The sequence below is a fragment of the Hippopotamus amphibius genome, chromosome 12, assembly GCF_030028045.1.
Source record: "Hippopotamus amphibius kiboko isolate mHipAmp2 chromosome 12, mHipAmp2.hap2, whole genome shotgun sequence".
Classification (NCBI taxonomy): Eukaryota; Metazoa; Chordata; class Mammalia; order Artiodactyla; family Hippopotamidae; genus Hippopotamus; species Hippopotamus amphibius.
Window position 1 is genome coordinate 29,112,797 of NC_080197.1, and position 25,506 is coordinate 29,138,302.

The 25,506-nt window shown below is 51.2% G+C and overlaps 1 protein-coding gene across 1 annotated transcript in view; it reads right to left on the reverse strand.

Moving 5' to 3' along the window:
• RSPO4 (R-spondin 4) overlaps positions 1 to 22,910 on the reverse strand; it is a 36,734-nt gene extending 13,824 nt beyond the window's left edge. The window contains exon 1 of the mRNA XM_057704064.1: positions 22,832 to 22,910. Within this exon, the coding sequence (XP_057560047.1) occupies positions 22,832 to 22,910 (79 nt within the window). The remainder of the gene's footprint in view (positions 1 to 22,831) is intronic.
• Between the last annotated feature and the right edge of the window lie 2,596 nt (positions 22,911 to 25,506).

Genomic DNA, 25,506 nt, shown 5'->3' on the forward strand with positions numbered 1-25,506 from the left:
GAGTTTCTGACCATCTGCCAAGCCCAGGTTCCAGTCCCTGAAGCCTTGGCTCACCCCATAACTCCAAAGAAAGTCACTAGTTCACTGGAGCTAGCTCTCCTTCTGTCAAATTACGATCAAAATGATGTAGCTCACCAGGTAGGTGGAGCCCAGCAGATCATGGTGGAGCAGCTCAGCTTCAACAAGGCCAAGGGGCCTGAAGCACTGCCCACCATGGTACACCAAAGGGCCCTGGGGTTCTAGGGAGCATGCTTTGAAAACCCCTGGCTCCTTCTACGCCTCAACTGGATGCTGGTCTTCATTGCTGCCCTTTATCAGCTCTGATGCACATTTCTGAGTGAAGTATTGAGCTCTGATTGCCACCTCCCCGAGTTTTCTTGGGGCATCAGAAGGGACAGCACCCCATGTGATTTCCCTTAATAAGTATCTCCCATAATCAAGACCATCCTCCCCCAGTCAAAGTGCCAGTTGGCACAAAAAGGATGGCCTTGTGTTGCTCCAGCAGCTGGAGGGGGCTTGGAATGACATCTGAGTCACTTTGTCTTTCCCCAAGCACCCAGGGGATGAGTTGAAACTTGGATGTCTATTTTACAGAGGATGACAGTGGGGTTGGCAGTTTACAAAGGGATGCAGGCTTATAGCAACTCTGAGCACGTGCATTAGTCCAAGGTTGAGTGACCCATTCAACCATCCATCCATTCATTCAACAGATAGTTTCTGATCCCCTACTCTGTGTGAGGTCCAGGGTTAGGGGCTCAAAGGCTATGAAATGTGGCAGCAGTGTTGTGATCGCGGGCAAAGTACTCTAACTCCCTGGGCCTCAGTTATTCTAGCTGTAAAAGAGGGTGATAATGCTTAACTTGCAATGTTGTTGTGCTGAAAAGAGATGGTACATGGAAAACTCTCAGCTTAAAGCCTGGCTGCAGACATCTGATAAACTGGAGATCTTATTATATTGTTTTCTACCCTCAAATATCTAAGGACATGTGTTAGGGTCCAGGTGCCCAGGTTCAAATCCTGGCTCCACCACCCACTGAGTGACCTTGGACAAGTACCTCGTCTCTGTGGGCTTCAGTTTCCCCATCTGAAAAACTGTGGCAACAACTGCTATTCCCATAGGCTTTGCTGTGAGGTGTGTGCAGACACCAAGTGCCTGGCATGTAGTAGGTGCTTCTCCATAAATATAAGTTCCTTTCCTGTTCCCTCACTGTCATGATACATGGTGGGATTGTCAGCCCACATTTGGACCCTCCCGCCTTTCACAGGTGAGCAAACGGAGGCCAGAGGCATTGGTGGACAACAATCACCCACCACATCTCCAGGAAGATGGTCTTTCACCCTCAGGATGGTGAAGGGCTCAGGGCAGAGACAGAGGAAGCCGCTTTGGTTTTGGGTGAAAGTCCATTTATTCTTTCTGTTGGGATCAGGGAATGACCTGTGCTCTTTGAAATGAGGGTTACCAACCTCGGGGTCACCCACGTCCTGAGAATGACCCCAAGCCCCTTGTTTTGATAGGAGACAATGGCTCAGTGTTTGCAAGTGATCTCCATATTTTTTCATTTAGGGATTTGAGTGGCTTCAGGGTCATCTCTGCATTATCATGCCTCCCACCCACCTTCACTCTGCAGAGCTTTCCTGAGGCGGTCAAAAGGCACAGGGTGACATCTAGGACCCTGAAAGTTACCCCAGGCAGGCTCATCTCCTCTGCAGCCTACAGTGAGTCTGTCAGTGAAAAATCCTCAATATCCAAGCCAAGAACTCCAGCTACACACTTAAACCAAAAAAAAAAAAAAAAAAAAAAAAAAAAGATTTTCCAACATTTAAAAAAAATCATATTTTACATAAGAAGCTGGAATTTGGACTTCTCTGGAAAGGGTATGAGAACTTGCCAACGCTGGGCCTGCATTCCTGAGGGCACCATCTGGTTGGAGTTGCATAGGTGGGGCATAGGCTCTCCAATTTGCCTCAGTCCCCACCACTCCCTATTATGTCCCTGACACTGAGGGCAAAGGTCAGCCACCATGTATTATCACCCTTGAGCTGCCGTTTATCTTACACTGGCTTCATTCATTCATTCACATTAGAAGGCAATGTAGAGCAGGGGTTCCCAAACTTGGGCACGTATCAAATTCACCTGGAGGGCTTGTTAAAGCACACATTGCTGGGCCTTCCCCCAGAGTTGCTGATTCAGTAAGTCTGGGTGGGGCCTGAGAATCTGCACTGCTAACAGGTTCCCACTTTAAAGTGGAGTAGGGTTAAGAACCAGACTGCTTGGGTTCAAATCCCAGCTCTTCCCCTTATCCTTGCCCATGTGACCTTGAACTAGTGCCTTAACCTCTCTGTGCTTCAGTTTTCCCATCTGTAAAATAGGAATCATACTGGCCAACCTTACAGAACCTTGAGAACCTGAGCAGGCCTGACAATGTAATGTTACGATCAGTAATGTTACGATCACCACCTGCCATGCCTCTATTGGTGTTTACAGTCTTGGACTTGCTTTGGCAATCAGTGCAGAACTTTTAATTTGATGTCAACATTTTTGGGGTAGAGTTTCTTCATAATTGGGGTGTGCCCAGGGAAGTGTGTCTTGCATGAGAACATTGCATGTCATGGTGAACTAAAGGATTTCACACAGCTGTCCCGAAGGACTCCCTGGGGGTAAGGAGGATGGGGAAGAAGAAAAAGAGACAACTGCCTCCTGCCCCAAGGCAGTGCAACCTGAGAAAGGCCAGGCCCTGCCTTGAGCCCTGCTCTGTCCTTGAGAAGGATCCAGAACTACACGGGGGGGCCCCACGCAGAGAGTGATGGGCAGTGCCTTCTCCCATCCCTGCCTGGCAGTGGGGGGTGCATGTCACCGATGACTAGAGGAAATAAACAACATCTGGGCTCCTGCCTGCCTGCTCAGATCGCCACATATGGGAGGCAGTGTCTGCCACTGGAGGCTGGCTCAGAGGCCCCCCAGGCACACTCCTGCCTTGGGGGCAGATTGCACCATACCCAGCAAGGCATGAGCCCTAGAGATGACTCCCGGGGGTGTGGGGACATTGACATGATCTCAGCTTTGCAGCATGACAAGCCACCATTTTCTGGCTGGGTGATCTTGAGCAAGTGGCTTCACTACTGAACCTCAGTCTCCTCTTCTGCAAAATGGGGACAATGGTAGCAACCAGCTCCCAGCGCTTGTGAGCTCACCCATACAAAGTACTTAGCACAGCTCACAGCAGATGAGTGAGCGTTGTTTTATTACTTGATTCACAGGAGATGCGTGGAAGGCACTCCAAGGTGCTCCCTTGAGGGCTGGAATCCACCTTGGCTTGTTCTCCTTCAAATTTCCACAGTCTTGCACACTGTTGGTGCCCACGACTTCTTGCATGAATGAATCAATGAGTGAATGAACGATGGCTTAATAAAAGTTCTCAAAAACTGTTCTCAGGGAGGCTGCAGTAGGGGTGGGAGAACGAGGCTCATATGTTGCAAGGAAAGCTGATGACATCTGCCCAGTGGAGCTCAGAGCCAACTGAAGGACCCAGGCAGCCAGGGGCTGGGCTCAGACTGCAGTCATCAGGGGTGGTTTTCTGGAGAGGCAGATGTGGGGATGGGAGCAGGACTAGTCTGTGTGCGAGGAAGAAAGTTTTTTTTTTGTTGTTGTTGTTTTTAAGAGAGGTGAGTATATGATAGCATATAAGTTGGTGGCAGGGAGGGAGCTTGGTCAAGGAGCAGACAGCAAATCCCTGCTGAGGTGTCAGTACATGACACCAAGGGGTTAATGAGTAGGGCCCTCAGAATATAGTAATAATAGGCACACATCCAAAATGGAAACTTTTGCCTTTGCCACTCCCCACCACCCAAACCTGCGTCTCCTGTCTATCTGGATCAATGGCTACTCCACTCATGGTCAAAAATCTTGGAGCCACGAGCCACCTTGTCTCTTTTTCTTCTTTCCTGTCCCACATGCAATCTATCAGAAATCAGCCTGCACCAACACCTTTTCCCCCCTCCCTCCCAATCATCACTTGCCCTGCTCCAGCCATGCTGGCATCATCTTTGCTGTTCCTCAAACATGCCAAGACCTCTCCCACCTCAGGGCCTTTGCACTTGCTCTTCCCTCTGCCTGGAATGCCCTCCCCACATTCATCCATAGGGCTCACCTGCTTCAGGTCTCTGCTGGAACATCCCCTTCCCTGTGAGACCTCCTTGACCACCTCACCTGAAGTAGCACCCAGCCCTGCATCCTGATCTCACCCTGTTTTGTTCTTCTTTGGCATTTATCCCCACCTGATACATGACATGCTTGTTTGCTTTTGTTCTCTCTTTCCTACTACTGAAAGGTGAGCTTCCGGAGGGCAGGAGTAAACCGCAGCACCCTACACAGACTCTTTAGTTCCTTGCTTTGCTCACTTAAATTATCCCAGAGAATGTTGTGCATTGCTGCCTCGTCCTTTTTTATAGCTGCTTCCCATTCCATGTAGAGATGCTGCAAAATTTATTTAGGTACAATTATCATACCTATTTCAGAGAGGAGGAAACTGAGGTCAAGGGCAGTGCTGCTGCTTGCCTGAGGTCACTTAGTATGAGGTGTCCTGGATAGTGAGACCCAGGCAGTGTGACTGTAGAACCTGAAGGCTTCATCTCGAGGCCATACCGCCTCTCAACTGCCAGTGTATCCCAGTGCCTCCTTTAATCCTCCACACAGAATAGCAGGTCCCCTTGCTAAGGCCTTGCTAGGTTTCCAGTGCTGTACTAAGGCTACTGCCTCCTTCACTGTCCATTTGACCTTGACTGAGACAGAAAATTAGCCAAACAGTGGCAGTACAGTTGGTCCCAGGACTTACCCCACCTCTTCTGCATCTCTCATTCATTTTCCCCTCATCTTGTGCTCATCTCCCCTCATCTCCACGATGTGGAGCAGATCAGTACCTGTGTGTTCAATCAGGGGGTGAAATGCCCGTTTCCCTGTCCTTCAGGTTCTCCCCAGGCTCTCTACGAGTGATCCTCTTGCCACCCACCTGGGCTTGGGGAGGCTGGGAAGTGCCCTGCCCCAGCCCCTTCTTGAAATCCACAGAATCCTTTTCAGACATTGGCTCCCACCTTGGGGAGGTGGGGAGATGGAGGCTGGTCATGGAGCCAGGGCTCACACCCTCATCTGCTCTTTCCCAGCCAGTGGTGATCCTCAGATTTAAATCCGCATCAGAATCACCTGGGGCTGCTTATTAAAAGCAGAGGCACCTCCATGCCTTAATGTATGCAGTTGGTTTAACACTTACAGTGGTATGCCTGGTATCATATGTGTATGAACTCATGTGATTTTCAAAAACCACTCTGTGAGGTCAGCCGGGCTTCCCTAACTCTAATGAGCACACCAAGTGTGCAGGGACCTTGGGTTCAAACGTAGATTTTGATGCTAAAGGTCTGGGTTGGGGCCCTGAGATTCTGCTTTTCTACAACCTCCCGGGGGTGCCGATGGTGCTGGCCCCCAGGCCTTATTTTAAGAAGCAGGAAGGCAGGTGCTGTTATTACTTCTTATTTTACTGGGGAGGAACCTAAGGCTCAAAGGCCAGCAACTATAAGTAGCAGAGCCAGACAGAGTCCCCAGATCTGTTGTGTCACAGTGCCTGGCCCGAGCGGCCTGAGGTTGGATGAGAGGTGGGGGCGATATTTGGAAGGGGCAACTTGACCCCTCTTACCTTCACAGGAGGGGGATTTTCCCAAGTGGCCCAAGCTGGGGACAGTTCCTGCCAAGCCCAGCATGGCAAGAAGGGGAGGGGCTGGGTTCCTGCGTGCTGAGCATGTGTGTGTCTCTGGGACAGTGGCAGGTATGTGCCGACGGATGAGACCCATGCCAAAACGATCCAAGTGCCCAGGGTGGAAGCCTGTGCTGCCCCTGCCCAGCCCCCTGCTAGGCGGGGTGAGGGGTGGACCGTCCAGGGCGGGCGGCTTGTGCCTGGCATCCCTCTCCCCATCAACCCAAACCTCTGTTTCCCCATCCCTTAAGGACCCACCCTGGACCCCCCAGATGCAGTCTGCCTTCATCAGCCATTCATTAAGGGCCATCACATTTGTGTTCCTGGTGGGAGCTCTGGGGGCCCTGAGCCCAGAGCAGCTGCCAGAGACCTTCAGAAAATCACCGCTTTAAAAAAAAAATGAGTTGTTACTGGATTCCTCATCATTCGGCAAGCTGCATGGGGGTGGAGGGTGAGGGGGTAGGAGCAGGGGCTGAGACCAGGACCAGGGGAGGCAGTCATACTCTCCAGCTGGCTTCCCTGGGACCCATGTCCCCAGAGCTCGGCACACTGCTGTCCATGAACCGAATGATCACTAACCTGCCCTGAGTGAGAACCTATCACAAAATCCATCTGTCTGTGGAACTGTCACAAAACTCTCCTGTGTGTGGAAGTGTCATAATGTTGTCAAGTATGTGAAATTGTGTAAGGAGTTGCCTTGCAGTTGTCCTACATGTAAAACTGTCATGAAGTGTGGTTGCCATTCTTTTGAAAAACAGGGAGAGGACAGTTTCTCTTCTTTTTGTGTTAGATGAATGGGTTTGCTGTGTGTGTGACCTTGAACAAGCTGCTGAAATACTCTGTGCCTGTTGCTTCTTCTACCAACTTTACAGGGCTATTTTGCAGATCAAATGCATTATGCTCAAAACAGTGCCTGGGACATAGTAGGTGCTCAGGAGGCCCTGCTACTTCCTCCCCCACCACGTACACACACACACACACACACACACACACACACACACACACACACTCGAATGGAATCCCTCTGAGGCAGGCATTTCTGACTTGCTCATGGCTGTAGCACTGGTACCTGGTGTACAGTAGGAGCTCAGTGAGAGCCTGTGGGCTGGAGATTGGACTCAGACAGATTCTGGCTCTGCCCGTGGTGGGGAGGTCTGGTTGTGCGGCCTCAGACAGGCCTCTCACCTCTCTGATCCTCTCCAAGCCTGCCTTGGCTGCTATAACGTGCCCCAAGAGCTGTGTGTAAAGCTCTTGGCAGTACTGGGGACCGGAAACACTGGCTGCTAATTCCCGTCCCCTCCCTGAGGAGTTCATGGTTTCTGGGCTCGGTATGGCTGTGGAGGCCTCCCGCAGCTCTCTGGGAGGCTGTGAAAACTCCAGCTTTGGCCGGGTGGGAGGAGGCTGCCCAGTCAGGACCTGGTGGGACACATCCAGCCGGTCTGGAGACCTGATGCCGTGCGGAAGACCCAGGATGAACAGAGCTCAGGGCTTGGAGCCAGGACCGTGCTTCCCGTCTCAGCTGGGACTCAGGCTCACTGTGCGACCTTTGGCAGCATACCTCATCACCCCAGGCCTCAGTGTACCCTTTTTTTCAGCCAAGGAAGCCTCCTTTTTCTCCAAGATGGGATGTCATCTGGGAGCTCCTTTAATAGGGCAGCTAAGAGCTGAGTTGCTTTGGCTGAGGCCTGCATGGGGTCGGGGGCAGGATCTCAAGCCAGTCCTCTTGGTTTCCTCTGCCCACTTCTGGGGGCAGCCCCTGAGGGCATAGATGATCTCTAAAGACTTTCAAGCCCCAAAGTCCCTCAGTGCCAATGGCAGAAGGAGAGGCAGTGCAGCATGGTGTAGCAATTAAGTCGGCCCCTGCAGGCAGAGAGCCTGGGTCCAAATCCCAACCTGAGCCTCTATTTCCCCATCTGTCAATGGGCATAATCTTGTCCTCACGCATTGTTGTGAAGGTTCAGTATGCTGGTGTGTCTGACATGCTCAGAGCAGGGTTTGGCAGATGGTAGGTGCAAGGAAATGGGGTAGCTGTGAGCAGTGTGGAGATCTTACAAGGCCAGACTCTGTTGCAACAACCCTAAGAGGTATTATTATCTCCTCTTACAGACAAGGAAGTTAAGGCACAGAGAAGGTACGTAAGTTGCTGAGGATTGCACAGTGGCATGCTGGTATTTAAAGCCAGGGAGTCTTCTAACTGGTAGCTATAATGAAGTACCATGGAGAACCTAGCCCCTAGGATATGTTGCATATCAACACCCTCATCACTTCTTGCAATCAAGCCCTAAGGAAGCTTTGGATCAGCTCCCAGTGCAGAGAAAACCTGGGGCTCCACGGCCAGTGAGCATCAGGGAAGGGGGCAGGGCCGCAGCGCCGGACCCTCTCGCTGTTCGAGGGACAGCCCCAGCCTCTCTCAGCCAGCACCGGGGGACACTGGAGGTTCTGAAATGTGACAAAGAGTTGGGAACCCAGTTTGGGCCTCCAGACATGGGGTGAGCATCTTTAGGGAGCCTACTCTGGGCCTGGTCTCTCTCCACTGGCTCCCTCCCCCTCTCAAAACCTTGTAGAAGGGAGACAGCCCCAGATGTGGACCCTTATCCTGGTTCTGCGAGTCCTCAGGCAAGTCCCTCCCTGTCTCTGGGCCTCAGTTTCTCCACTTGTCAAATGGATGGTTAAACTCAGTGTTTCTAAGGGCCCAATAGCCATCCATCCATCTATCCATTTAGCAGGCATTTCTTGAATGCCTACAATGTACCAAGACCTTACCTAGACTCTGGTGAAAACAAGAAACAGAAACTCTCTTTTCCTTTATTTGATTTATTCAACAAAGTTAGAAGACAAATCACAGACCCGTGGAAACATTTTAGAGAGATGCACAAAATGATACTAGATCAGGAAGGGAAATTTCCCAGGCACCTCGTATTGTTCACCCACGTCTCCCAGTGCCACGCACAGCTCCAGGGTACACTGGGTGCTCTGTAAGTGTCCATTGGGTGAACGAAGGATCAAGATTTGTCTTGCTGCTCCAAAACTTGTGACTAAGGGTGGAAACAAAGTCTGAGTCCTCCCCTCCCCTCACCACTGTGTTCTAAAGAAAGCTGCCCTGTGACTATGGAACTGGAGCCAGACACCCCCTTCAGAACTTAGCAAGGGGGAGGCCAGACATCTTTGCACCTTCCATCTTCGCCCCCTCCAGTGCCTCTCAGCTGGTGTAAACCCATGTTTGAAGAGGATCCACGAAGGATTGTCTAGCAGGGGCTGGGGCGGGGCAGGGTATTTCCCCACCTCCCTAAACCCAGGTGGGGTGGCAAAAAATCACTCACTACTAGTTTGGAGGGAATCCGGTAAGACATGGAAATGGGCATTTCATCCCCTGATTGAACACACACTTGCTGATCCTCCCCATGTCTATTGGGGGAGGGGGGAGAATGAATGAGAGATGCAGAAGGCGAGGGGTCAGCCTCTCGGAAGCCTGCCCTGCCACCATGAGGCCAATTCTCTGTCCGGATCAAGTGGACACTGAAGGAGGCTGCTGAACTTGATGCAAAATTTCCAGCCCAAAGGGGCTGTAGGGGGACCACGCGGTAGTGAGGGAGCTGGGAATATATGAAGAGGTCGAACCCATGCTCCTCCCCTGGTAAATCAGAACTGTGCCAGAGGTAGGGCATCTGCCACCCATGGGCAGGAGGGCGTGGAGGGAGGCATAGGAACGTTTAGACCCAATCCCTTCCCTGTGTTCACTGGTGATGGGGCCCTGAGTTTTCTCAGTGCCAGGACTTGTGAGGCCACAGCAGCACCAGAGAAGTAAGACACAGCTGTCCCTGTCCCCATCCCTCTACTGCTCCTCAACACACAGGGGAGGAAGGGAGCGAGGATGACACATCTCCCCACAGGGCAGATCAGTGGGGTCAGGAGCCAAGTCAGTGATGGGGAAGGAGACAGCTTTGAATTGGACCTGTGGAAATGTAGCACCGACCTGGGCTTTTTAATACCAGAAAACTCTGAGATCTACCCAAAGTTATTAAGGATTGGGTTTTAGAGATATAACAGAGTTAGATAAAGAGAAAAAAAAGTAAACGTCATGTATGTGATCCTCTGTTACATGTCCACTCTGATCATCATGCCTGTTACACAAAAAAGGCCAAGGATTACCATTCTTAATATACAAAGAGCTCTTAGAAATCAAGAAGAAAAATAGGAACAACCCACGGTGTGAAATGGGCAAAAATATTACAAGTAATTCAAAGAAGAAAGACAAATGGGCCGGTAATCTCAGGAAGAGCTATTATATTGCATTAATAATTTTCAAAATGATGTTTAGAACAAGAACAAAATATTACTTGTGACCTACCAGAAAGGCAACCAGAAGACTGACAACATCCAGTGCTCACTTTCAAAAAGGATTTAGGCAGTGTCTATTAAAGTTTGAACTCTGTAGCATGGGGATAGTAGTATTATTTTACAAATGGTGCCCTGAGGCTCAGTGAGGGGCAGGTACTTGTCCAGAGCCACACTGTGGGTCACTGGAAGGCAGGACTGGAAACCCGGTCTCTGGATGGATGCCTTTGGCTCTTTATCTCCAGCCAGCTGGCTCTCCCTCTCTGGCCTTGTGAACAGCCTGGTTGCTGGCCTCTTACTGGGGAGGCCAGGCCTGCTATACCCACTGCTGCATCTGCTTTGGGACTGAGGATGGCTGGGGCCTTGCTGTTCCAGGTGACACATCTATCGTCACCCTTTCCCCACCATAGATGAGGCTCCTGGTCAGTCTTCCTCAGTAGTGAGGCACAGAGAGTGGAGGTGGAATCCAAGGCTGGGGATCAGACAAACCTGCCTTCAAACACCAGCTCCACACTTCATTCCCTGGGCCCGTCACTGAACCTCGGTTTGCTCATATGTAAGATGAAGGCAATCACCCAGACTCTGGAAAGCTTGTTCCTTCCACAAATATGCTTAAGGGCCTATTATGCGCCAAGAACTATTATAGGCACTGGGGATACATCAGTGGACAAACTCCACGCCCTCATGGAGTTTCATCCTAATGGAGAGAGAGGTCATTTGAGATAGTGACAGTGAGTGAATGAAAGTAAACAGTGAGGAGAGGAGAGGAGGGCCCCGGCCATAAGACAAGACTCGCTGACAGAGACAAGGAAAGCATTCTTGGCCGAGGGACCAGCAGGTACAAAGGACCAGGGCTTAGCACGGAAGAGGGTAGTGAGGCCAGAGCACAGGGACTGGTCGGAAAGGTGGATCATCCCAGACCCAGGTGGTAGATTCAGGAGTGTGGATGGCAGCTGGGTGTTCCTGGAAGCAAGATGGGAAGGCCCTGTGGGGTATAGGCCAAGGAGTGTCTGTCATCTTCATAGCTCGCTCTGGGGCTGAGCAGAATGAATGGTGGGGGGCAGGAGTGGGAGCTGGGAGCCCAGGGCAGAGGCCTGTGGTCATCTGGGGGGCCTGGACCAGGCTGCTGGCTGTGAGCAGTAGATGGACAAGTCTTGCTTGTGGGTTATGATAAGAATTAAAAAGTAAGTGGCCTAGTTCATGGTGCAGCATGTAGCTGGTGTGAGCAGATCTCAGCTACCTGTCCTCAGCTCTAAAGGGACCTGATCTGAGAATCTATGATTGTGTCTAGCCTGCGGCTTCCTCCGGAGATGCCTGAATCACTTCTCCTCCTCCTTGTCACTGGCTCGGGTTGTGCCTCCTTGACCTGCTGTGGCCACCAGAATAACGTCTTATTTGAGCTCCCCTCTGGTTGTTTTATGCCCCCTTGCTGTTCAGTTGCTCCCTAAACCTGCCACACACCTGCAGCCCCCCAGCTGGGCTGAAACCCGAGGCCCTATCTGGATGGCTCCCTAAGTCATTCTCGAGGGTGAGAATAGGTGGTGAGTCACAGTGACATCTGCCTGGGCCAGGCCCCCAGACCAACTGCCCAGGAAATGGGAGACGGGAGGGAGGCAGTGCTGGGCAGGCAGGAGTCCAGGTCATGCATATTTGGGTTTGAATCCCAGCTCTGCCACCTTGACCCTGGGAAGTCCGTTTCACTTCTCTGAGCCTCCCATCTCAGCTGCAAAATAAGAACGATGCTATTGAAGGGTTATCTGGTAGAAAAAGAATAATAACCTTCTTGAGAGGTAATAACCTGGAGAGCAACTGGCCATGTGCCTGGCTCATATGCCAAGGGCTCACCAAATGGGAGCCAACTTTGCCCTTATGCTCTGCCCTGGGTTCAGCTCACCAATTCCTGGCACAGTAAAAATGAGCTCTAGCTTCGGAGCCCCAGCTTGGCTTCCAACCCAGACTGTATGGGGGCTGTGGAAACCAGAGCATGTGGCTTCACCCATCTGGATCCTACTTTCCTATTCTGTAAAATGGGTCCTGTCTCCTTAGGTTGTGGGTAACTAATGCAAAGAAATCACCTGGCACATAGTAGGTGCTCAAGAAATGTTGTGATGCCAGTATGGAGAAGCCGAATGGGAGAAGGGGACACAAACCCAGTATGCGGTGGGGCTCCACCTGGGAAGCCTCTCGTGGTCCTGGGGCACTGTCTCCATCACACCGAAACCCAGCCAGCTGGAGGGATCCAGGCTTGCAGGCTCTGGAAACTCTACAACCACTGTTAGTGGGTCTCAGTTTTCTCATCTGCAAAATGGGAACCATAATCCTTCTTGCCCAGTTAAAACTAGGATTAAGGGCTGGAACCAAGATGAGCAGCCTCAGCCAGAGATGCTGGTCTACGCGAGCTCCTGCAGATCCTCCGAGTGACCAGGTCTGCAGATGGGCAGAACTAGGTTAATGCCGGCAGCGGGTCTGCAGCAGGCAGGATCTTGTGCTACCAGGTCCTGTGTTCAATCACTGCAAACCCATCACAGCCCTGCAAAGCTGGGCTATATTTACCTATTTTCATGGATGAGAAAACTAAGGCTCAGAGAGGTTAGGGTTTGTGGTTGACCCAAGAACCCACAGTAAAGAGTCAGGTGGGTTGCCAACCAGAGCCCTAGCTCCTAACTGCTGGGAGCCGTGCATCCCTGGTGGCCTGTCAGCCCCTCCCTGCTGACTAATGTCCAGTAGCTCTCTAAAGGCAGAGAAATGCCATTGAAAGTCATATGTGTCTCAGAGCCAAAGACCCATCAGGGTCAGATAGGAGGCGGAGAGAGGAGGCTGCAGGAACAACCCAGTGTTCTTGAGTCTGAAATCATCCGCACTGCAGATGGAGCCCTTAGCAGCATCCCCAGACCTTCAATAAAGTCTGCATTACCCACAAATGTCCTGAGTGCCCGGTTTCTTTCCTTTTTCTTTTAATGGGGGAGGTGGTTTGAGGGAGAGTTATTGATGCAAGAGAATAAGACAGTCTGTGAACTGAAGCTATTCAGCCAGAGCAGCCCTGGGGCCATCAGTCTGGGGCCCCCAAGGACAGGGGCCAGCTGACAGCAAGTGTTTGACAGACGTGCTGGCTGACATGAGATGATCCAGGTGACATCCAGGAATGAGGGTGGACTGAGACGTGTCACCTGAATTTGAGAGTTCCAGGAGTGTCCTCAGGAAGGGCTGAGGGCTGCTACATCAGGACTGTCACCACTTGTCAAGGAAGAATCGCTTGCAGGAAGGGTGATCCAGTCAAGGGTTAGAGAATTGGGGGCTCACACACTTCTCATGTGGCCTTCCTATGAGAACTTTTAGTAAGATCAAAAAGCCTAGACCATAAGGCAGAAACAACCTCCTCCTACAAAAAAAACCTTCAAGGGATTGATCACACGAACAGTATTATAAGTAACGATTTCTAATCTCCAAAGGACATACAAAGTTAGCAGCTGGGTATCAGATTGAAGAAAAGATATCTTCCATGTCAAAACCAACAGGGGATTAATATGTAGGTAATACAAGGAAGTCCTATAAACTGATAAGAAAAATTCAGGAAACGCAATAAAAAAGTGGGCAAATAAAAATGCAATACAAATTTTAAAATGAACATCAACAACAAAAAAACCAAAAACTAAAATCAAAAGACTTAAAATAAAAAATAATTAAACAATAAAAAACTTTAAAATAAAATGGCATTTTATAACTAAATGATGAAATAAAAAACTTAGACAAAGAAAATGTAAGAATAAAATAAAAATATATTTTAAAGTAAATTTAAATAAATTACAGTAAAATTAATAAATACTAAAGCTTTAGAAATAAAATTAAAATGTTTAAATAAAAATGAAAAATTTTTAAACAAGTGAAATAGATTTTAAGAGTAAAATTAAAAATTGGCAATTTGTAACCATTTAAAAAATAAGGAAAGCAAGATAAAACAATACAAAACAAGATCATTATCAGCTCGACTGATGCTGATAATGTGCTATGAATTAAGTCTGATTGACTCAAATGCCTGCCAGAAGCAGGGTAAGAGGGGAGGAGGAAGGAAAATCATGTCTAAAAGACAGCATCTGACTGGGTTCTTCCAGCCTGCCGTGGGCAGAGGGCAGGATGTCAGGCTCCAACATGGCCTCATCCACAAATAGCCATCACATCGTTTATACATTTATAATGTGCCAGCAACACACACACATACACACACACACACATCCTTCATTCTCACTGCTGTCCTCTGAGGTTCCCTTCCATAGAGGAGTGAACAGAGGATCAGAGAGGGTGAGTCACTGTGCCATAGACACACAGCACTTAGGACCTCCCTATCCTCTGAATCTGGGCTTCCCCAAATAACCTTCTTTGGAGCGCTAGGTCTACAGAGGACTCTCAAACACAGGCAGGGGCATGTCTGATATCAGGCTGGAATGTTCTGGATACTAGAAAGAGCCAAACTTCTCATGATGCATGACTATGATCACCATTTATTAGCACCAACTGTCTTCCAGGCGGGTTACATGCACAATTTTGATCTTCAAGACAATCCTATGATGTAGATGCTATTATTGTCCACATTGTACTGACAGACAGCAATGAGATTCAGGAGTGAAATATTTTCGCCCAAGCACGGCAGGAGCAGAGCTGGGAGCTGAGCCCAGGCCTGTCACAGCCCAAATCCCACACCCCTTGCCTGGCACGGGACACTCTTCAGTCACTAACTAAGCACTCACTATGTGCTAGAGATTCATTTCATGCCTCATTTTGCAAACCAGCCAACTGAGGCACAGAAGAGAGAGGTGACCTGGCCAAGGTCACTCAGCTGGTGAGCAGTAGAGCCTGTGGCCTTCGTGACAGCCAGCCGGCCTCCCACTGCTCATCTGGCACTTGCTAGAGACCGCTGTGCCTGCCTGCCAACACCAGAGCAGGCTGCAGAAGGGCAGTTGTGACATTCCTTTTGGGGTGCCTCCACCCTCGCGGATGTGGGCGGGGAAAGTGGAGGTTTCTGGTGAAAGGGAGTGGTTTCCCGATGTGGTCTGGGTCCCCCAGGCTTGAGAATGCCTTTCTTCTGAGCTGGTGAAACAGAACCCCCCACCCACAACAGCACAGAGGAGCCCCCACCATGGGCCACAGGGCAAGCACCCTCTGAATCACGCAGCATTATAAGAAACCATCCCAGGGCAGGCGGTGGTGGCCTAGCCTGAGGCAGCAGTGCCCAAGATGAGTGAGCTTCACCCATGCAATGGGAACCAGACCATTCCCTATGGGACCCTGGAGGAACCCCCAGGGGTGGGGCTGAGGGCATGTGTATCCTGGGTGGCGCTGATGGCTGCACAGGGCTGAGAAAAGGAGGTTCCAGCCATGGAGACCTGGGGGGCACATTCCAACCTCTCCTCATCCTGGCTGTGTGACCTGAGCAAGTTGACTGACCTCACTGTAGAATAATAGGATCAAATCACCTCGTGGGCTATTATCTGGCTGAACTGGGAGAAGGCCCAGCAGGGTGGCTATGCATCCAACCTTTGGAATCAACTGTCTGGGTTTAAATCCTGGCTTTGCCAAACTTACTTGCCAAGCTATTGGACTGGAACATATGAAATTGCTAATATTTGGCTGTTTTCAACCTACAAAAATGGCAGTTTCATATACTTCAGCTAATGCTCCTCTCTCTCTTAACTCAGTTTCCTCCTCTGTACAATGTGGATAATAACAGTCCCTTTACAAGCTGCTGTGAGTTCTAAATAAGGCTGAGAGGCAACTGAGCTCAGTAGATGGAGCTTGGGCTCTGGGACTAGGAAGGATCTGAACTTGGCTGTGTGACCTGGGGAAAGTCTCTTAACCCCTCTGCGCCTCGGTTTTCTCATATGTAAAATAGGGATAGTGATAGTAGCCACATCAGTGGTTCATTAGGAGAATTTAGTCAGTTTATAAGCATAGTATCTGACCATTGATAAATAAAACAATACAGGTAACATCTGGCATAAACGCTCAACCATAAAACCAAATTAAAAAGAGACTTTTCTAAAACTTTGGTGCCAGTGAAAATTAAGTACTTTTAAAGAAACATGTTTTTAGGAACATATATACGTGTGGATATATACATGAGGCACTTGCTCTGGGTGTCCACAGAGCCTGGGGCTGTTCTGCATCCTGACAGTGTCCACAGCCTGGGGCTCTGATGGCAGGACTGGCTTCAAGGCCATGGTGGTTCCATGTGGGGCCCAGGTCTCCACCAGGTCCCTCTCATGGAACCGCACAGCCAGGCCACAGACCCGATGTGGCACTCAGGTAACTCTGGAGGTCCTTACGAGGCTCCTGGACCCTGGGTTGGCCTTTGGTTATTAAGAAAGCTCTGCAGACAGTCTTGGAGCTGTGAAAGCTCTCTTGGTTCTATCCTCTCATCTAACGTTTCTTCAAGGTCTGGGAGAAAGGCAAAGCAGACCGAGCATTGCCAAGTCACCCAGGGGAAACGGAGGCTCTGAGAAGCCCTAAATGAGATTTCAGGCTCTGGAGCAAGTTGCCTTCCTCTGCCTATCCAAGGCTACCCTCACCACCCCCTCTTGCTTTCCTGCATCCTCACCTCCACCCCCGGCTGGGTGATCTTGGGTGAGGTACTTCCTCACTTGAGGCTCCATTTTTACACGTGTGGGTTGCAAAGGTCTCAACTGGCCTTTGCAGTCCTAACATTCCATTATTCTACCTTCTCCAGAACTCCAGAGAGAAAATGGAAGTTGAACTGCTCTGCAAACTGTAAAGTGCTATATAAATGAGAGGGTGGTTAATGCAGCATTAAATGGACTTTCTGGAGCAGTCTATACTAGGCAGGATTTGCTCCTGTGGTTCTGGAATCAGGAACATTGGCTATGTGACCTTGGACAAGCCGGCTTCCCTCTCTGAACCCACCTGCTTCTTCTGTAAAGGAAGAGGGGCAGCCATATCCACCTGGCGGGGCTGGGGGAGGGTCAGTGTGAGAGGAACACGCAACGTCTGGCTACTCCGGGGTGTCTGATGCAGGAGGATGTTTAGGGCCCCAGTGGGTCCTCGGGCGAAAATCCACCTTGGAAAAGAAGGCACCTTGGGAAGGATGTGGCCTCCAGATTAAGGGCCATTAGAAACAAGCCTAAGAAATCGGGGTTTGCAAAACGTGTCGAGGGCAGCTGCTACTTATAAAGGCAATTCAGTGTCCTTTTGGGGGCTCTAGAGCCAGACTCTCTGGGTTCACATGCCTACGGCTGTGTGACCCATGGGGCTTTCGTCTCCCCATCTGCAGTCCTGGGATCCCCTAGAACCCGCCTCCCAGAGCTGTCAGGAGCACTGCGTTGAGCTCAGCCGAGACAGCAGCCTCCACAGTTTCTGGACAATGGTAAAAATTACATCTTTACATCAGTACACATACAGTATACAGAGTACGCACACACTCATTCACACACTCCCACACATACCCACATCCACGCGCACGTATATCTGCACACGGGCACACGTGGGCACCCACTCATGCATTCACATACACAGGTAACCTGAAACCCATTTCTCAAAACGGTAATTAATCTTAAGACTTGCAACGCACTCTGATATTTTCTAAAAAGGGGGTTGGCAAACTATGGTCCATTGGGCTCTTTTTGTATGGCCTGTAAGCTAAGAATGGTTTAATATTTTTAAAGGCTTGTTAAAAAAAACAAAACAAAACAGGAAGAGGATGTCCCACAAAGCCTAAAATATTAACTATCTGGCCCTTTGCAACAAAAGTTTGCCAATCCCAATCTATTTTATTGTATTCTATTCTGTTCTGTTCTGTTTTGTTCCATTCTACTCCATTCCAGCATTCTAAATGCTAGCTGCATTTACTAAATTTATTTCCCTGATCTGCTGATGGGTTGCAAACCTCAGTTTGAAAAACTCTGAAACAACGTGGGCTTCAGTTTTTCCGCTAGATGGAAGGATGGAAAGATGGATGAAGAGACAGTGGACTGATAGACGAGAGGAAGCAGGGGAACAAAATAAAGACGGTCTCCTTATCCTGTGACACCTCAGCCAAGCAACGTCCCACCTTTGAGTCCGATTCCTCAGCTGAGACTAGGACCACACCGACCAGCCTCCCTAGGCTGTGCTGAGGAGCAGCGGGATCCTGTCCATGTCACTTTTTCTGATGAATCCATTCCTGACATCCCTAGGAGACGCTGGGCTCTCCGACAGCAGGGACGGTGGAGCATACCTCTGCTGTCCTTGCCAACACCTAGTTTAGGGCGTGGCCCACAGGAGCGGCTCAGTAAATATTTCTTTGTGATGATGGTGACAGGTGAGTGGCATCTGAGGCCCCATGACTGGACTCTGGCTCTGTCTGCAATCAGACCTCCACCCCCGCAGCCCCCTTTGGCCCGTCTCACCCGGCCAGACCCTCCCCTCCTCTTGCCAGAGTCCCCAGCACCTACCGTGCTGTCTCCTCTGCCTGACAGATTCCTAAGTCCCGGCCCTCTGATGGGGCTCTTCTCAAATACCTCCATCTTCCAGCCCTTGGCAAGTCTCTAGCAGAATTCATTTCTTTTTCTATATACAGGCTTTGGAGCCTCTAAAACTCTGGGTCCACATCTCAGCTCCGCTGTTGGGAGTTCCTGGGCAGGTCCCTGTCCCTTTTGGAGCCTCAGACCCTTTGTCTAGGAAATAGGTGTAATACAGGCAGCGCCACAGTCAGATGTCGTAACCCACATGCAGAGTTCCCGGCACGTGGCTGGCCCCAAGTAGGCTTAAGGGTCTCCTTTGGTGGCTGGGCAGAGGAGGGGTGGTCTCCATCCATGAGAGGGAGGTGGGACACACTTTGTTCTGTGCCCAGCCATGGCCTTGACCTGGAGACTGGAAACCTGGGTCCTTCCTGACCGCCACGCCTGCCTCGGGTACTTCCTTGCTGTGTCTCAGCTCCTCTGTCTGCGTGCAGGGGACAGTGCTGCCTGCCTGGCCATCCACACAGGGCTTTTCAGTTTACAGAGTATTAAATTCAGTCTACGTAACAGGTCTCTGGAGCGGCCACTGCCACAGTCCTTTTACGGATAAAGAAAAAGAGGCTCAGAGGGAAGAAGGGCAGAGGTGAGATTCGACCCATGTGAAACTCCCCTCCCCTAGCCCAGGGAGCCTCCCACTCTGCTGTAAAATGGGAGGGGGAAGTGGCTGAGTTCTTATGAAGCACTTACTGTATGCCTTTGGACACCTTCCCTCTGGGACTGTGGTGAATCATCCCAGACACCAAAGAGGTAGGTACAACTGTTTCCATTTCACAGATATGGAGCCATTGGAGAAGGTATGTGGCTTGCCCCAAACGACACACCCAGGGCAGGAGAGGGCCCTGAATTTCAGAGCATCTCCCTCTGCCCTTTGCTGCCTCAGGTCTAGAAGGATCTAAAGGCACCATGTGCATGTGGGTGACAACTGCCTCCACCAAGGGCCCTCCCCAGCAGGCCTTGGGCGTTGGGGGAAGTCAGTCATGGCCTGTCCTCTCCTCATTGCCTAAATGAAGCTTCGCACCGTGGGGGGGGGTACAGACCAGAGTCCCCTCACCCTGCCCGACTGTCCTATTGCCAGGACACCCCAGCATGTTTCAAGAGAAATGTTTCCATCTGGTTCTGATTCGTTTATACTTAATTAATCAACATGTTGTTTTGTAAGAGTCACTTGAGATCCGAGAACCATTCTCAAAAGCCTTTTCTTTCAGTCTTTCTTGTCTTGGAAACAGAAAAATTAGGTTTCATCAAAAAATAGTGATGCTGGAGCTTGAGGAATCATGGGTCTGCAGAATCCAGGCCCCGAGGGTGACAGCTCAGCCTGGGCGGCTGCTGGGCCCACAGAGTGTTCCTCTTGACCTTGCAGAGCAGGCCAAAGGCTGGGCCAAGCACTTGGGCATGGAGAGAAGGTGGGAGAGGGCCGGGGAAGGGCATCCCTCCACACCGGCAGCTCCTCAAGGGCAGGCCCCAGGTCTGTTCCCTTTGGCACTCCCAAAGTTGCCAACACAGAACCTGGTCCAGGGTCTGCCCTGCAAGACTTGTTGAATGAACAAGGGAGAGAGAGAGAGAGGACGGAAGGAAGGGAGGAAGGGTGGGGAAGGGAGGGGGGAAGAAGGGAAGGGAAGGGAAGGGAAGGGAAGACACTGACAATACCTAGGTGCCTTCAGGACACATTCTCCTGCCGAAATTAGACCAGAATGTCAAAGCTGGTAAGACCACCAGGGATCTTGTGTAGAATTTTCCAAGCAGCTGTCTTATGAAAAATGGTCTCTCATCTGTAACTGGTTTGGGAAAGGTCCTACTCTCCACCCTCAGCGTCTTCACCACAAATTCTGATAAGTCCTGCAGTCCAGAAATCTGCTAAAGGCAGCATCTCTCAAAGCTCTCCGGCCAGGACACATATGACTACCTTGCAGAATACGCTACAGGAAGCCTTTGCTACCCTCTGCCTCCAACCCAGTGCCAGTGGGGAAACCAAGGCTGTGGGCAGGAGGTGGTGGGGGGAGAATCCACTTATCCAAAGGGGTGGGGGCTGGGACTGAAATCCAGGACTATGTCCATTGCACCTGACCGATAAATGGAGCCACAAGCCTTCCTCTGAAGATGCTGCACTGGACATGCATGTGTCCCAGATGCAAGAGATCAACTACGGTGGGGAGGGGTGCCAACAGCCCCCTCACCAAATGGTGGCCGTGTAAGGCACCGCCACGCCTGACCTCCTCACTGAGCAACTGGGGCTGGGGGAGGGATTGGAAGTTTTCTTTTTCTTTATTTTTGTGCGTGAGTGCATGTGTGCGTGTGTGTGTGTGTGTGTCTTTTAGAACTGACTGAGAAGCGTCTTAAAGATCTTCTAAACCAGCTCCTCTTCAGATGGGGAGAGTCAGGCTCTGAGAAGGGAAGAGCTCAGGAGACATCTCAGCGTCATGTCAGATGGACTAGGATTCGAACCTGCTTTGCTGCTGACCTGTGTGCAATGTTGGACAAATCAGTTTCTCTCTCTGAATCTCTTTCCTCAGTCAGAAAATAAGCATTCCCCCAGCCCCACTAGGCTGTTACGAGTAGCCGAGGGCACTATGGACAGGAAAGGAGATGACTATTGTACTTGGCCACTCACTTCACATACACATGAACTCATTCAGTCTTACCCACCTCTGCGCTGTGAGTAAAGGATACTGAAGGTTATCATTCTTATTTTAAAGAGGAGTCGCTGAGGAGACAGTTTTATTTTTTATTTTTTGGTCTTTTTGAGAACTGAGAAATCTTAGAGAGCTTCTAAAGACCCTCAGATGGGTACACTGAGGCTCAGAGAGGCAAAGTGACTTCCCCAAGGTCACTCAGCTGGTAACTGGGGAAGCAGGGATTTGAATAAGGCAGGCTGACTCCAGAGTCCATGAGCTTAACTACTATACAAGGGCCATTCAGAGAGCAGTGTCCCCATGAGGTCCCAGACTCCGCGAGCTCATCTGAAGCCCACTTACCTCTCCCTTCCCTAGTCCCCTCTGTCCAGTCATACCTGGAGCTGGAGCCCTTCAGGCCACGGTCTCTCTGTCCCACCAAATCCCACCCTCAATTCTCCTACAGCCTCTCTCTGCCTCCTGTTTCACTCCAGGAGTGACTGTGTCTATTTAGGGCTTTTTGACTCAAGTGGACTAGAAGCGCCCAGAGGGCAGACTCTCCTTCTCTTTCCCATATAGCCTTGCTCAGACCTCACACCAGAGCTGGAAAGAAAGAGGACACAGGATCTTCTACTCACCTGCTGGTCAACTTAGCTAAGTTACTTAGCCTGTCTGAGCCTTGGCACCTGGCTTTTAGAATGCGATAAGCCCTATGTCCCAAGGACGTAGTGGAGATTCCCTTCTCGAGTAGAAAATCCTGGGCACAGTCGCTGGCTGTTGATTCTCAGACTGCCACCCGGAGGCCAACGGGCTGCCGGCTCAGGGATGGGACCTGCTCATCCTCCTCGGCCCCACAGGCTCTTGCAACCCTGGCTCTGCAGCGACAGCCTCAAACCCACCTCCTGAGGATGTTCTGACTCCTTCAGGGAAGGGCTGTGGCACAGGACCTCGAGGTGAGTGTGCAAGGGGCCCCTGGCTTTGTGCCCCAGGTACATTTATGGTCTGAACCTTGGTTCATCCTCCTAGTGGTCCTAGGAGGTCAAAATGGAAAAACTGAGGCTCTTGGAAGGGCTGGACATCTTCCAGGTCATCCCAGAATAAATGTCTTCAAACTCAGGTCTCCTTAAGCTCATGCAGCTCACGCCGTCACCAGAGTGGAACCCACCAAAATTACTGCCTTCTCCGAAGTGAGGCAGGGATTCAGGATCTACAATGGGCCTGAGACCAGGGCATCTGGACTCCCGGCTCAGGGTTCTTTATGTCACCTCCTGGCTCAGTATGGATGCTTGGGATGATTTCTGAGCCACTAACTCTGTCTCCTAGTCCCTGCAACCTCTAGCCGGCCACCCTAGGCTTCCTGTCTCTGTAAAAGTCACTTTCCTTCCCCCCCAGCAATGCTGTAATTATAGGGAGTGGGGGCAATGAGCGAGCCCTGCCAGCTCCTTCCCACCCTGGAGAGCCTCCTTGGTCCCGCTTGCCTCATGGTTGCCCTGAGGCCTCAGTCTCCCCATCTGTAAAGTGGGATTGACAGCAATCTGGAAGAGGTAACGGCCCAGGGCGTCGGGCACCAGGTAGATGCCTCAAGGGCCACCTCCCTATTCCCCTGCACCTGCCCGGCCACCCTGCTGGCTGCCCCTCGTACCTTGCTTCTTCCTTCGGTTCAGGGGGAGCATGTCCACGGTGTGGACGACGAGCAGCAACAGGCAGAGTGGCGCCCGCATCTGGGCAGCCTGGTCCGGTCGGGCGCACGGGGCTCCTCCAGAGGCCCGACGGCCCAGCGGCTACCCGGCGGAGGCGGCACAGCGGGCGCGGGGGCTGCTTCGGGCGCACCCGGCGCATCCGCGAGCGCGGGGTCTGTCCCGCCACCAGGGACCCGCAGTCCGCCCAGGGACCAGCCTCCGGGTCTAGCGAGGGCGTCGGCCAAGCGGGGACGGGGCGGGCGGGGAGGAGCCAGCGCGCGGGGGCGGCTCATTAACCCGCTTGGGGCCGGCGCTCGGTGGGGGCCGAGGGGGTCTCCCGCTAGGGGCCGAGAGGTCGCTCTGTCCCGCCGCGCGCGCTCTGGAGTCCTTCCCACGCCCGGCACTGTCCTGCGGCAGACACAGGTACGGTTCCCCCCCCCCCCACACACACACAGGTATAGACGCGCGGACTCCAGGTGACCCCGTCCTGCTCTCAGCATCTCCCTCCACCCTACTCGCCGCCTCGGATTTTCTTTTGCTGCTTTCTCTGTTTCTTCTTTTCCCTAAGCCTCAAACTGACCAGCACCTCATAAATTAGCCAGTGAAGGGGCCCAGGACCTGGACTATGTTTCCTCCAACCTTATCTGTAAGATGGGGGCAGGTCCAATCTTAACCCTTTCAGAGCCAAATCCCTCCTTCTCCCCAACAAACAGAACACTCCTGCCTCCAGCCACCCTGCCCACTAAAAACAATGACAGTAATAATAATTCTGCCTATCACTTTTGAGGGCTGTGTGCTTGGCGTTGCTCTAAGCACTTTACACATAATATAATCTTCAAAACCACCCAGTGAGGTTGTATTCTGATTAGCTCCACTTTACAGGGGAGGAAAGGGAAGCTCAGAGAGGCCAAGTGACTTACCTAAGGCCACACAGCAGGTCCGTGGTCTGTCTGGATCCAGTGTCCACCCTTTTAGCCACTACTTGGGTCACAGAGGAACTTACCCTTGATGGTCTCTTGCTGAACAACTGTCCTTCCTTTTTCCTGTGTGTTGTCCTCCTCTTTAGTGAGGCCCCCTGTACAATGAGGACATTTGAGGGCATGTCAGGGGGAAGGAAACACAGAGAGTGAGGCAGCTTTGCCCTGGTTGTTTTTCTGTAGGACTCCACAAACATCAAAAAACAACATCTCGAGTGTCTTGGTGAAATGTCAGAGCCATTCCCCCTACTTCCAAAATGGCTGCATTCCACAGGTGGGACCACTGAGGCCTTGGGATAGGAGGTGCCTAGCTCAGGCAGCCCACCAAGTCTAGGGCAGAGGTGAGATGGGTACCCAGGTGTCTCCGCATGGTCCCCATCCATGAGAGCCTACAAAACCCTCTTGTTCTGACTTCTTTGATCTCCGTCTTCCCCTCTACCCCACCTTTCCCCCCTTAATCCCAGAGATCTCAACCCCTTGCAGTATTTCACAGATACCTCCAAGCCTCTCACACCTCTGAGCCTTCTATGGAATGTTGGCTTACATCCCATTCCCCTTCCCCACTGACTCATTCAGGACCCAGTCCTGGATATGCTCCTCACCCAGGAAGCCTTCCCTGATTCTCAGGCCAGGTCCAGTGCCTCCTCTGGGCTCCCACCATCTCTTTATCACAGCTTGGATCACACCAGGTGGTAACGATGGTTGTGTCTGTCCCTTCCTGTGAATTGTCAGCTCTTGAAGGCCAAAGATGCGGCCGTATCTGGATGCCTGGAGCCTAGGTCATGCTGGATACAGAGCGGGTACGCAACATGTGTGTTGAATGAATGAATGAATGTGTCCTCCAGATGCAGGAGTCTTCCAGCTTATATATGGAATTTGGGTACTTGGAGAAATGAGGTGACTCTCGAAGATCAAAGTTTAGGAAGTTTGAAAGTCAGCCCCTACTCAGCTACTGCCAGTCCTGAAGTCTGCAGAGTCCAGAGCAGGGTAGCCCCCAGGTGAGCAGGGCTGGAGAAGGGCGGGGTGCGTGGGAGTCAGGCAGAGGCTGGGGACACTCAGCAGCCACAGAGCTCTGCAGGCTGCAGCCTCTCACCTCTTCTGCCCCCACTCCCTCTGTTCCAGCTGCACCCCCTCCCCCCACCCCCCCAACCTCCGCCTTCTTCTGCTTCTCAGACTCTGCCATTTTCCCCCAGCAGGGCTTTTTGCTATAACCTCTTCCTGGAACGTTCTTCCTCAGATATCCTCAGGGCCTGTCTCCACTCAAGATTACCTCCTCTTCGGGGCCCTCTCTGACCACTCCAGACAAAACAGGATGCCTGTGCCCTTTATCCCCTGTCCTGCTTTATTGCTCGTAGTACCAAGCATTACCAGGCCCATGCGTGTCTGTGACTTGCTTGTTTGTGAGTTCCATGAGGGCAGGAATCTTCTATTTTATCCTTGGGCCTAACGCATAAAGTGCTAAATCAATATTTGTGGAATGAATAAAAGAATGAATGAGTGTTCACTCATCCCTGATTCATTGTGGGACCTCAGGTACCTCCTGTTCTCTCTTGAGGCCTTCGTGTCCCCATTCATTCAGTGGCATAGATGGAATTTTTTGTTCTCTGAGAGCCCTTCCAATCCTTTCAGAATTTGGTATTTCTAGGTTTTTAAGAGCCAGA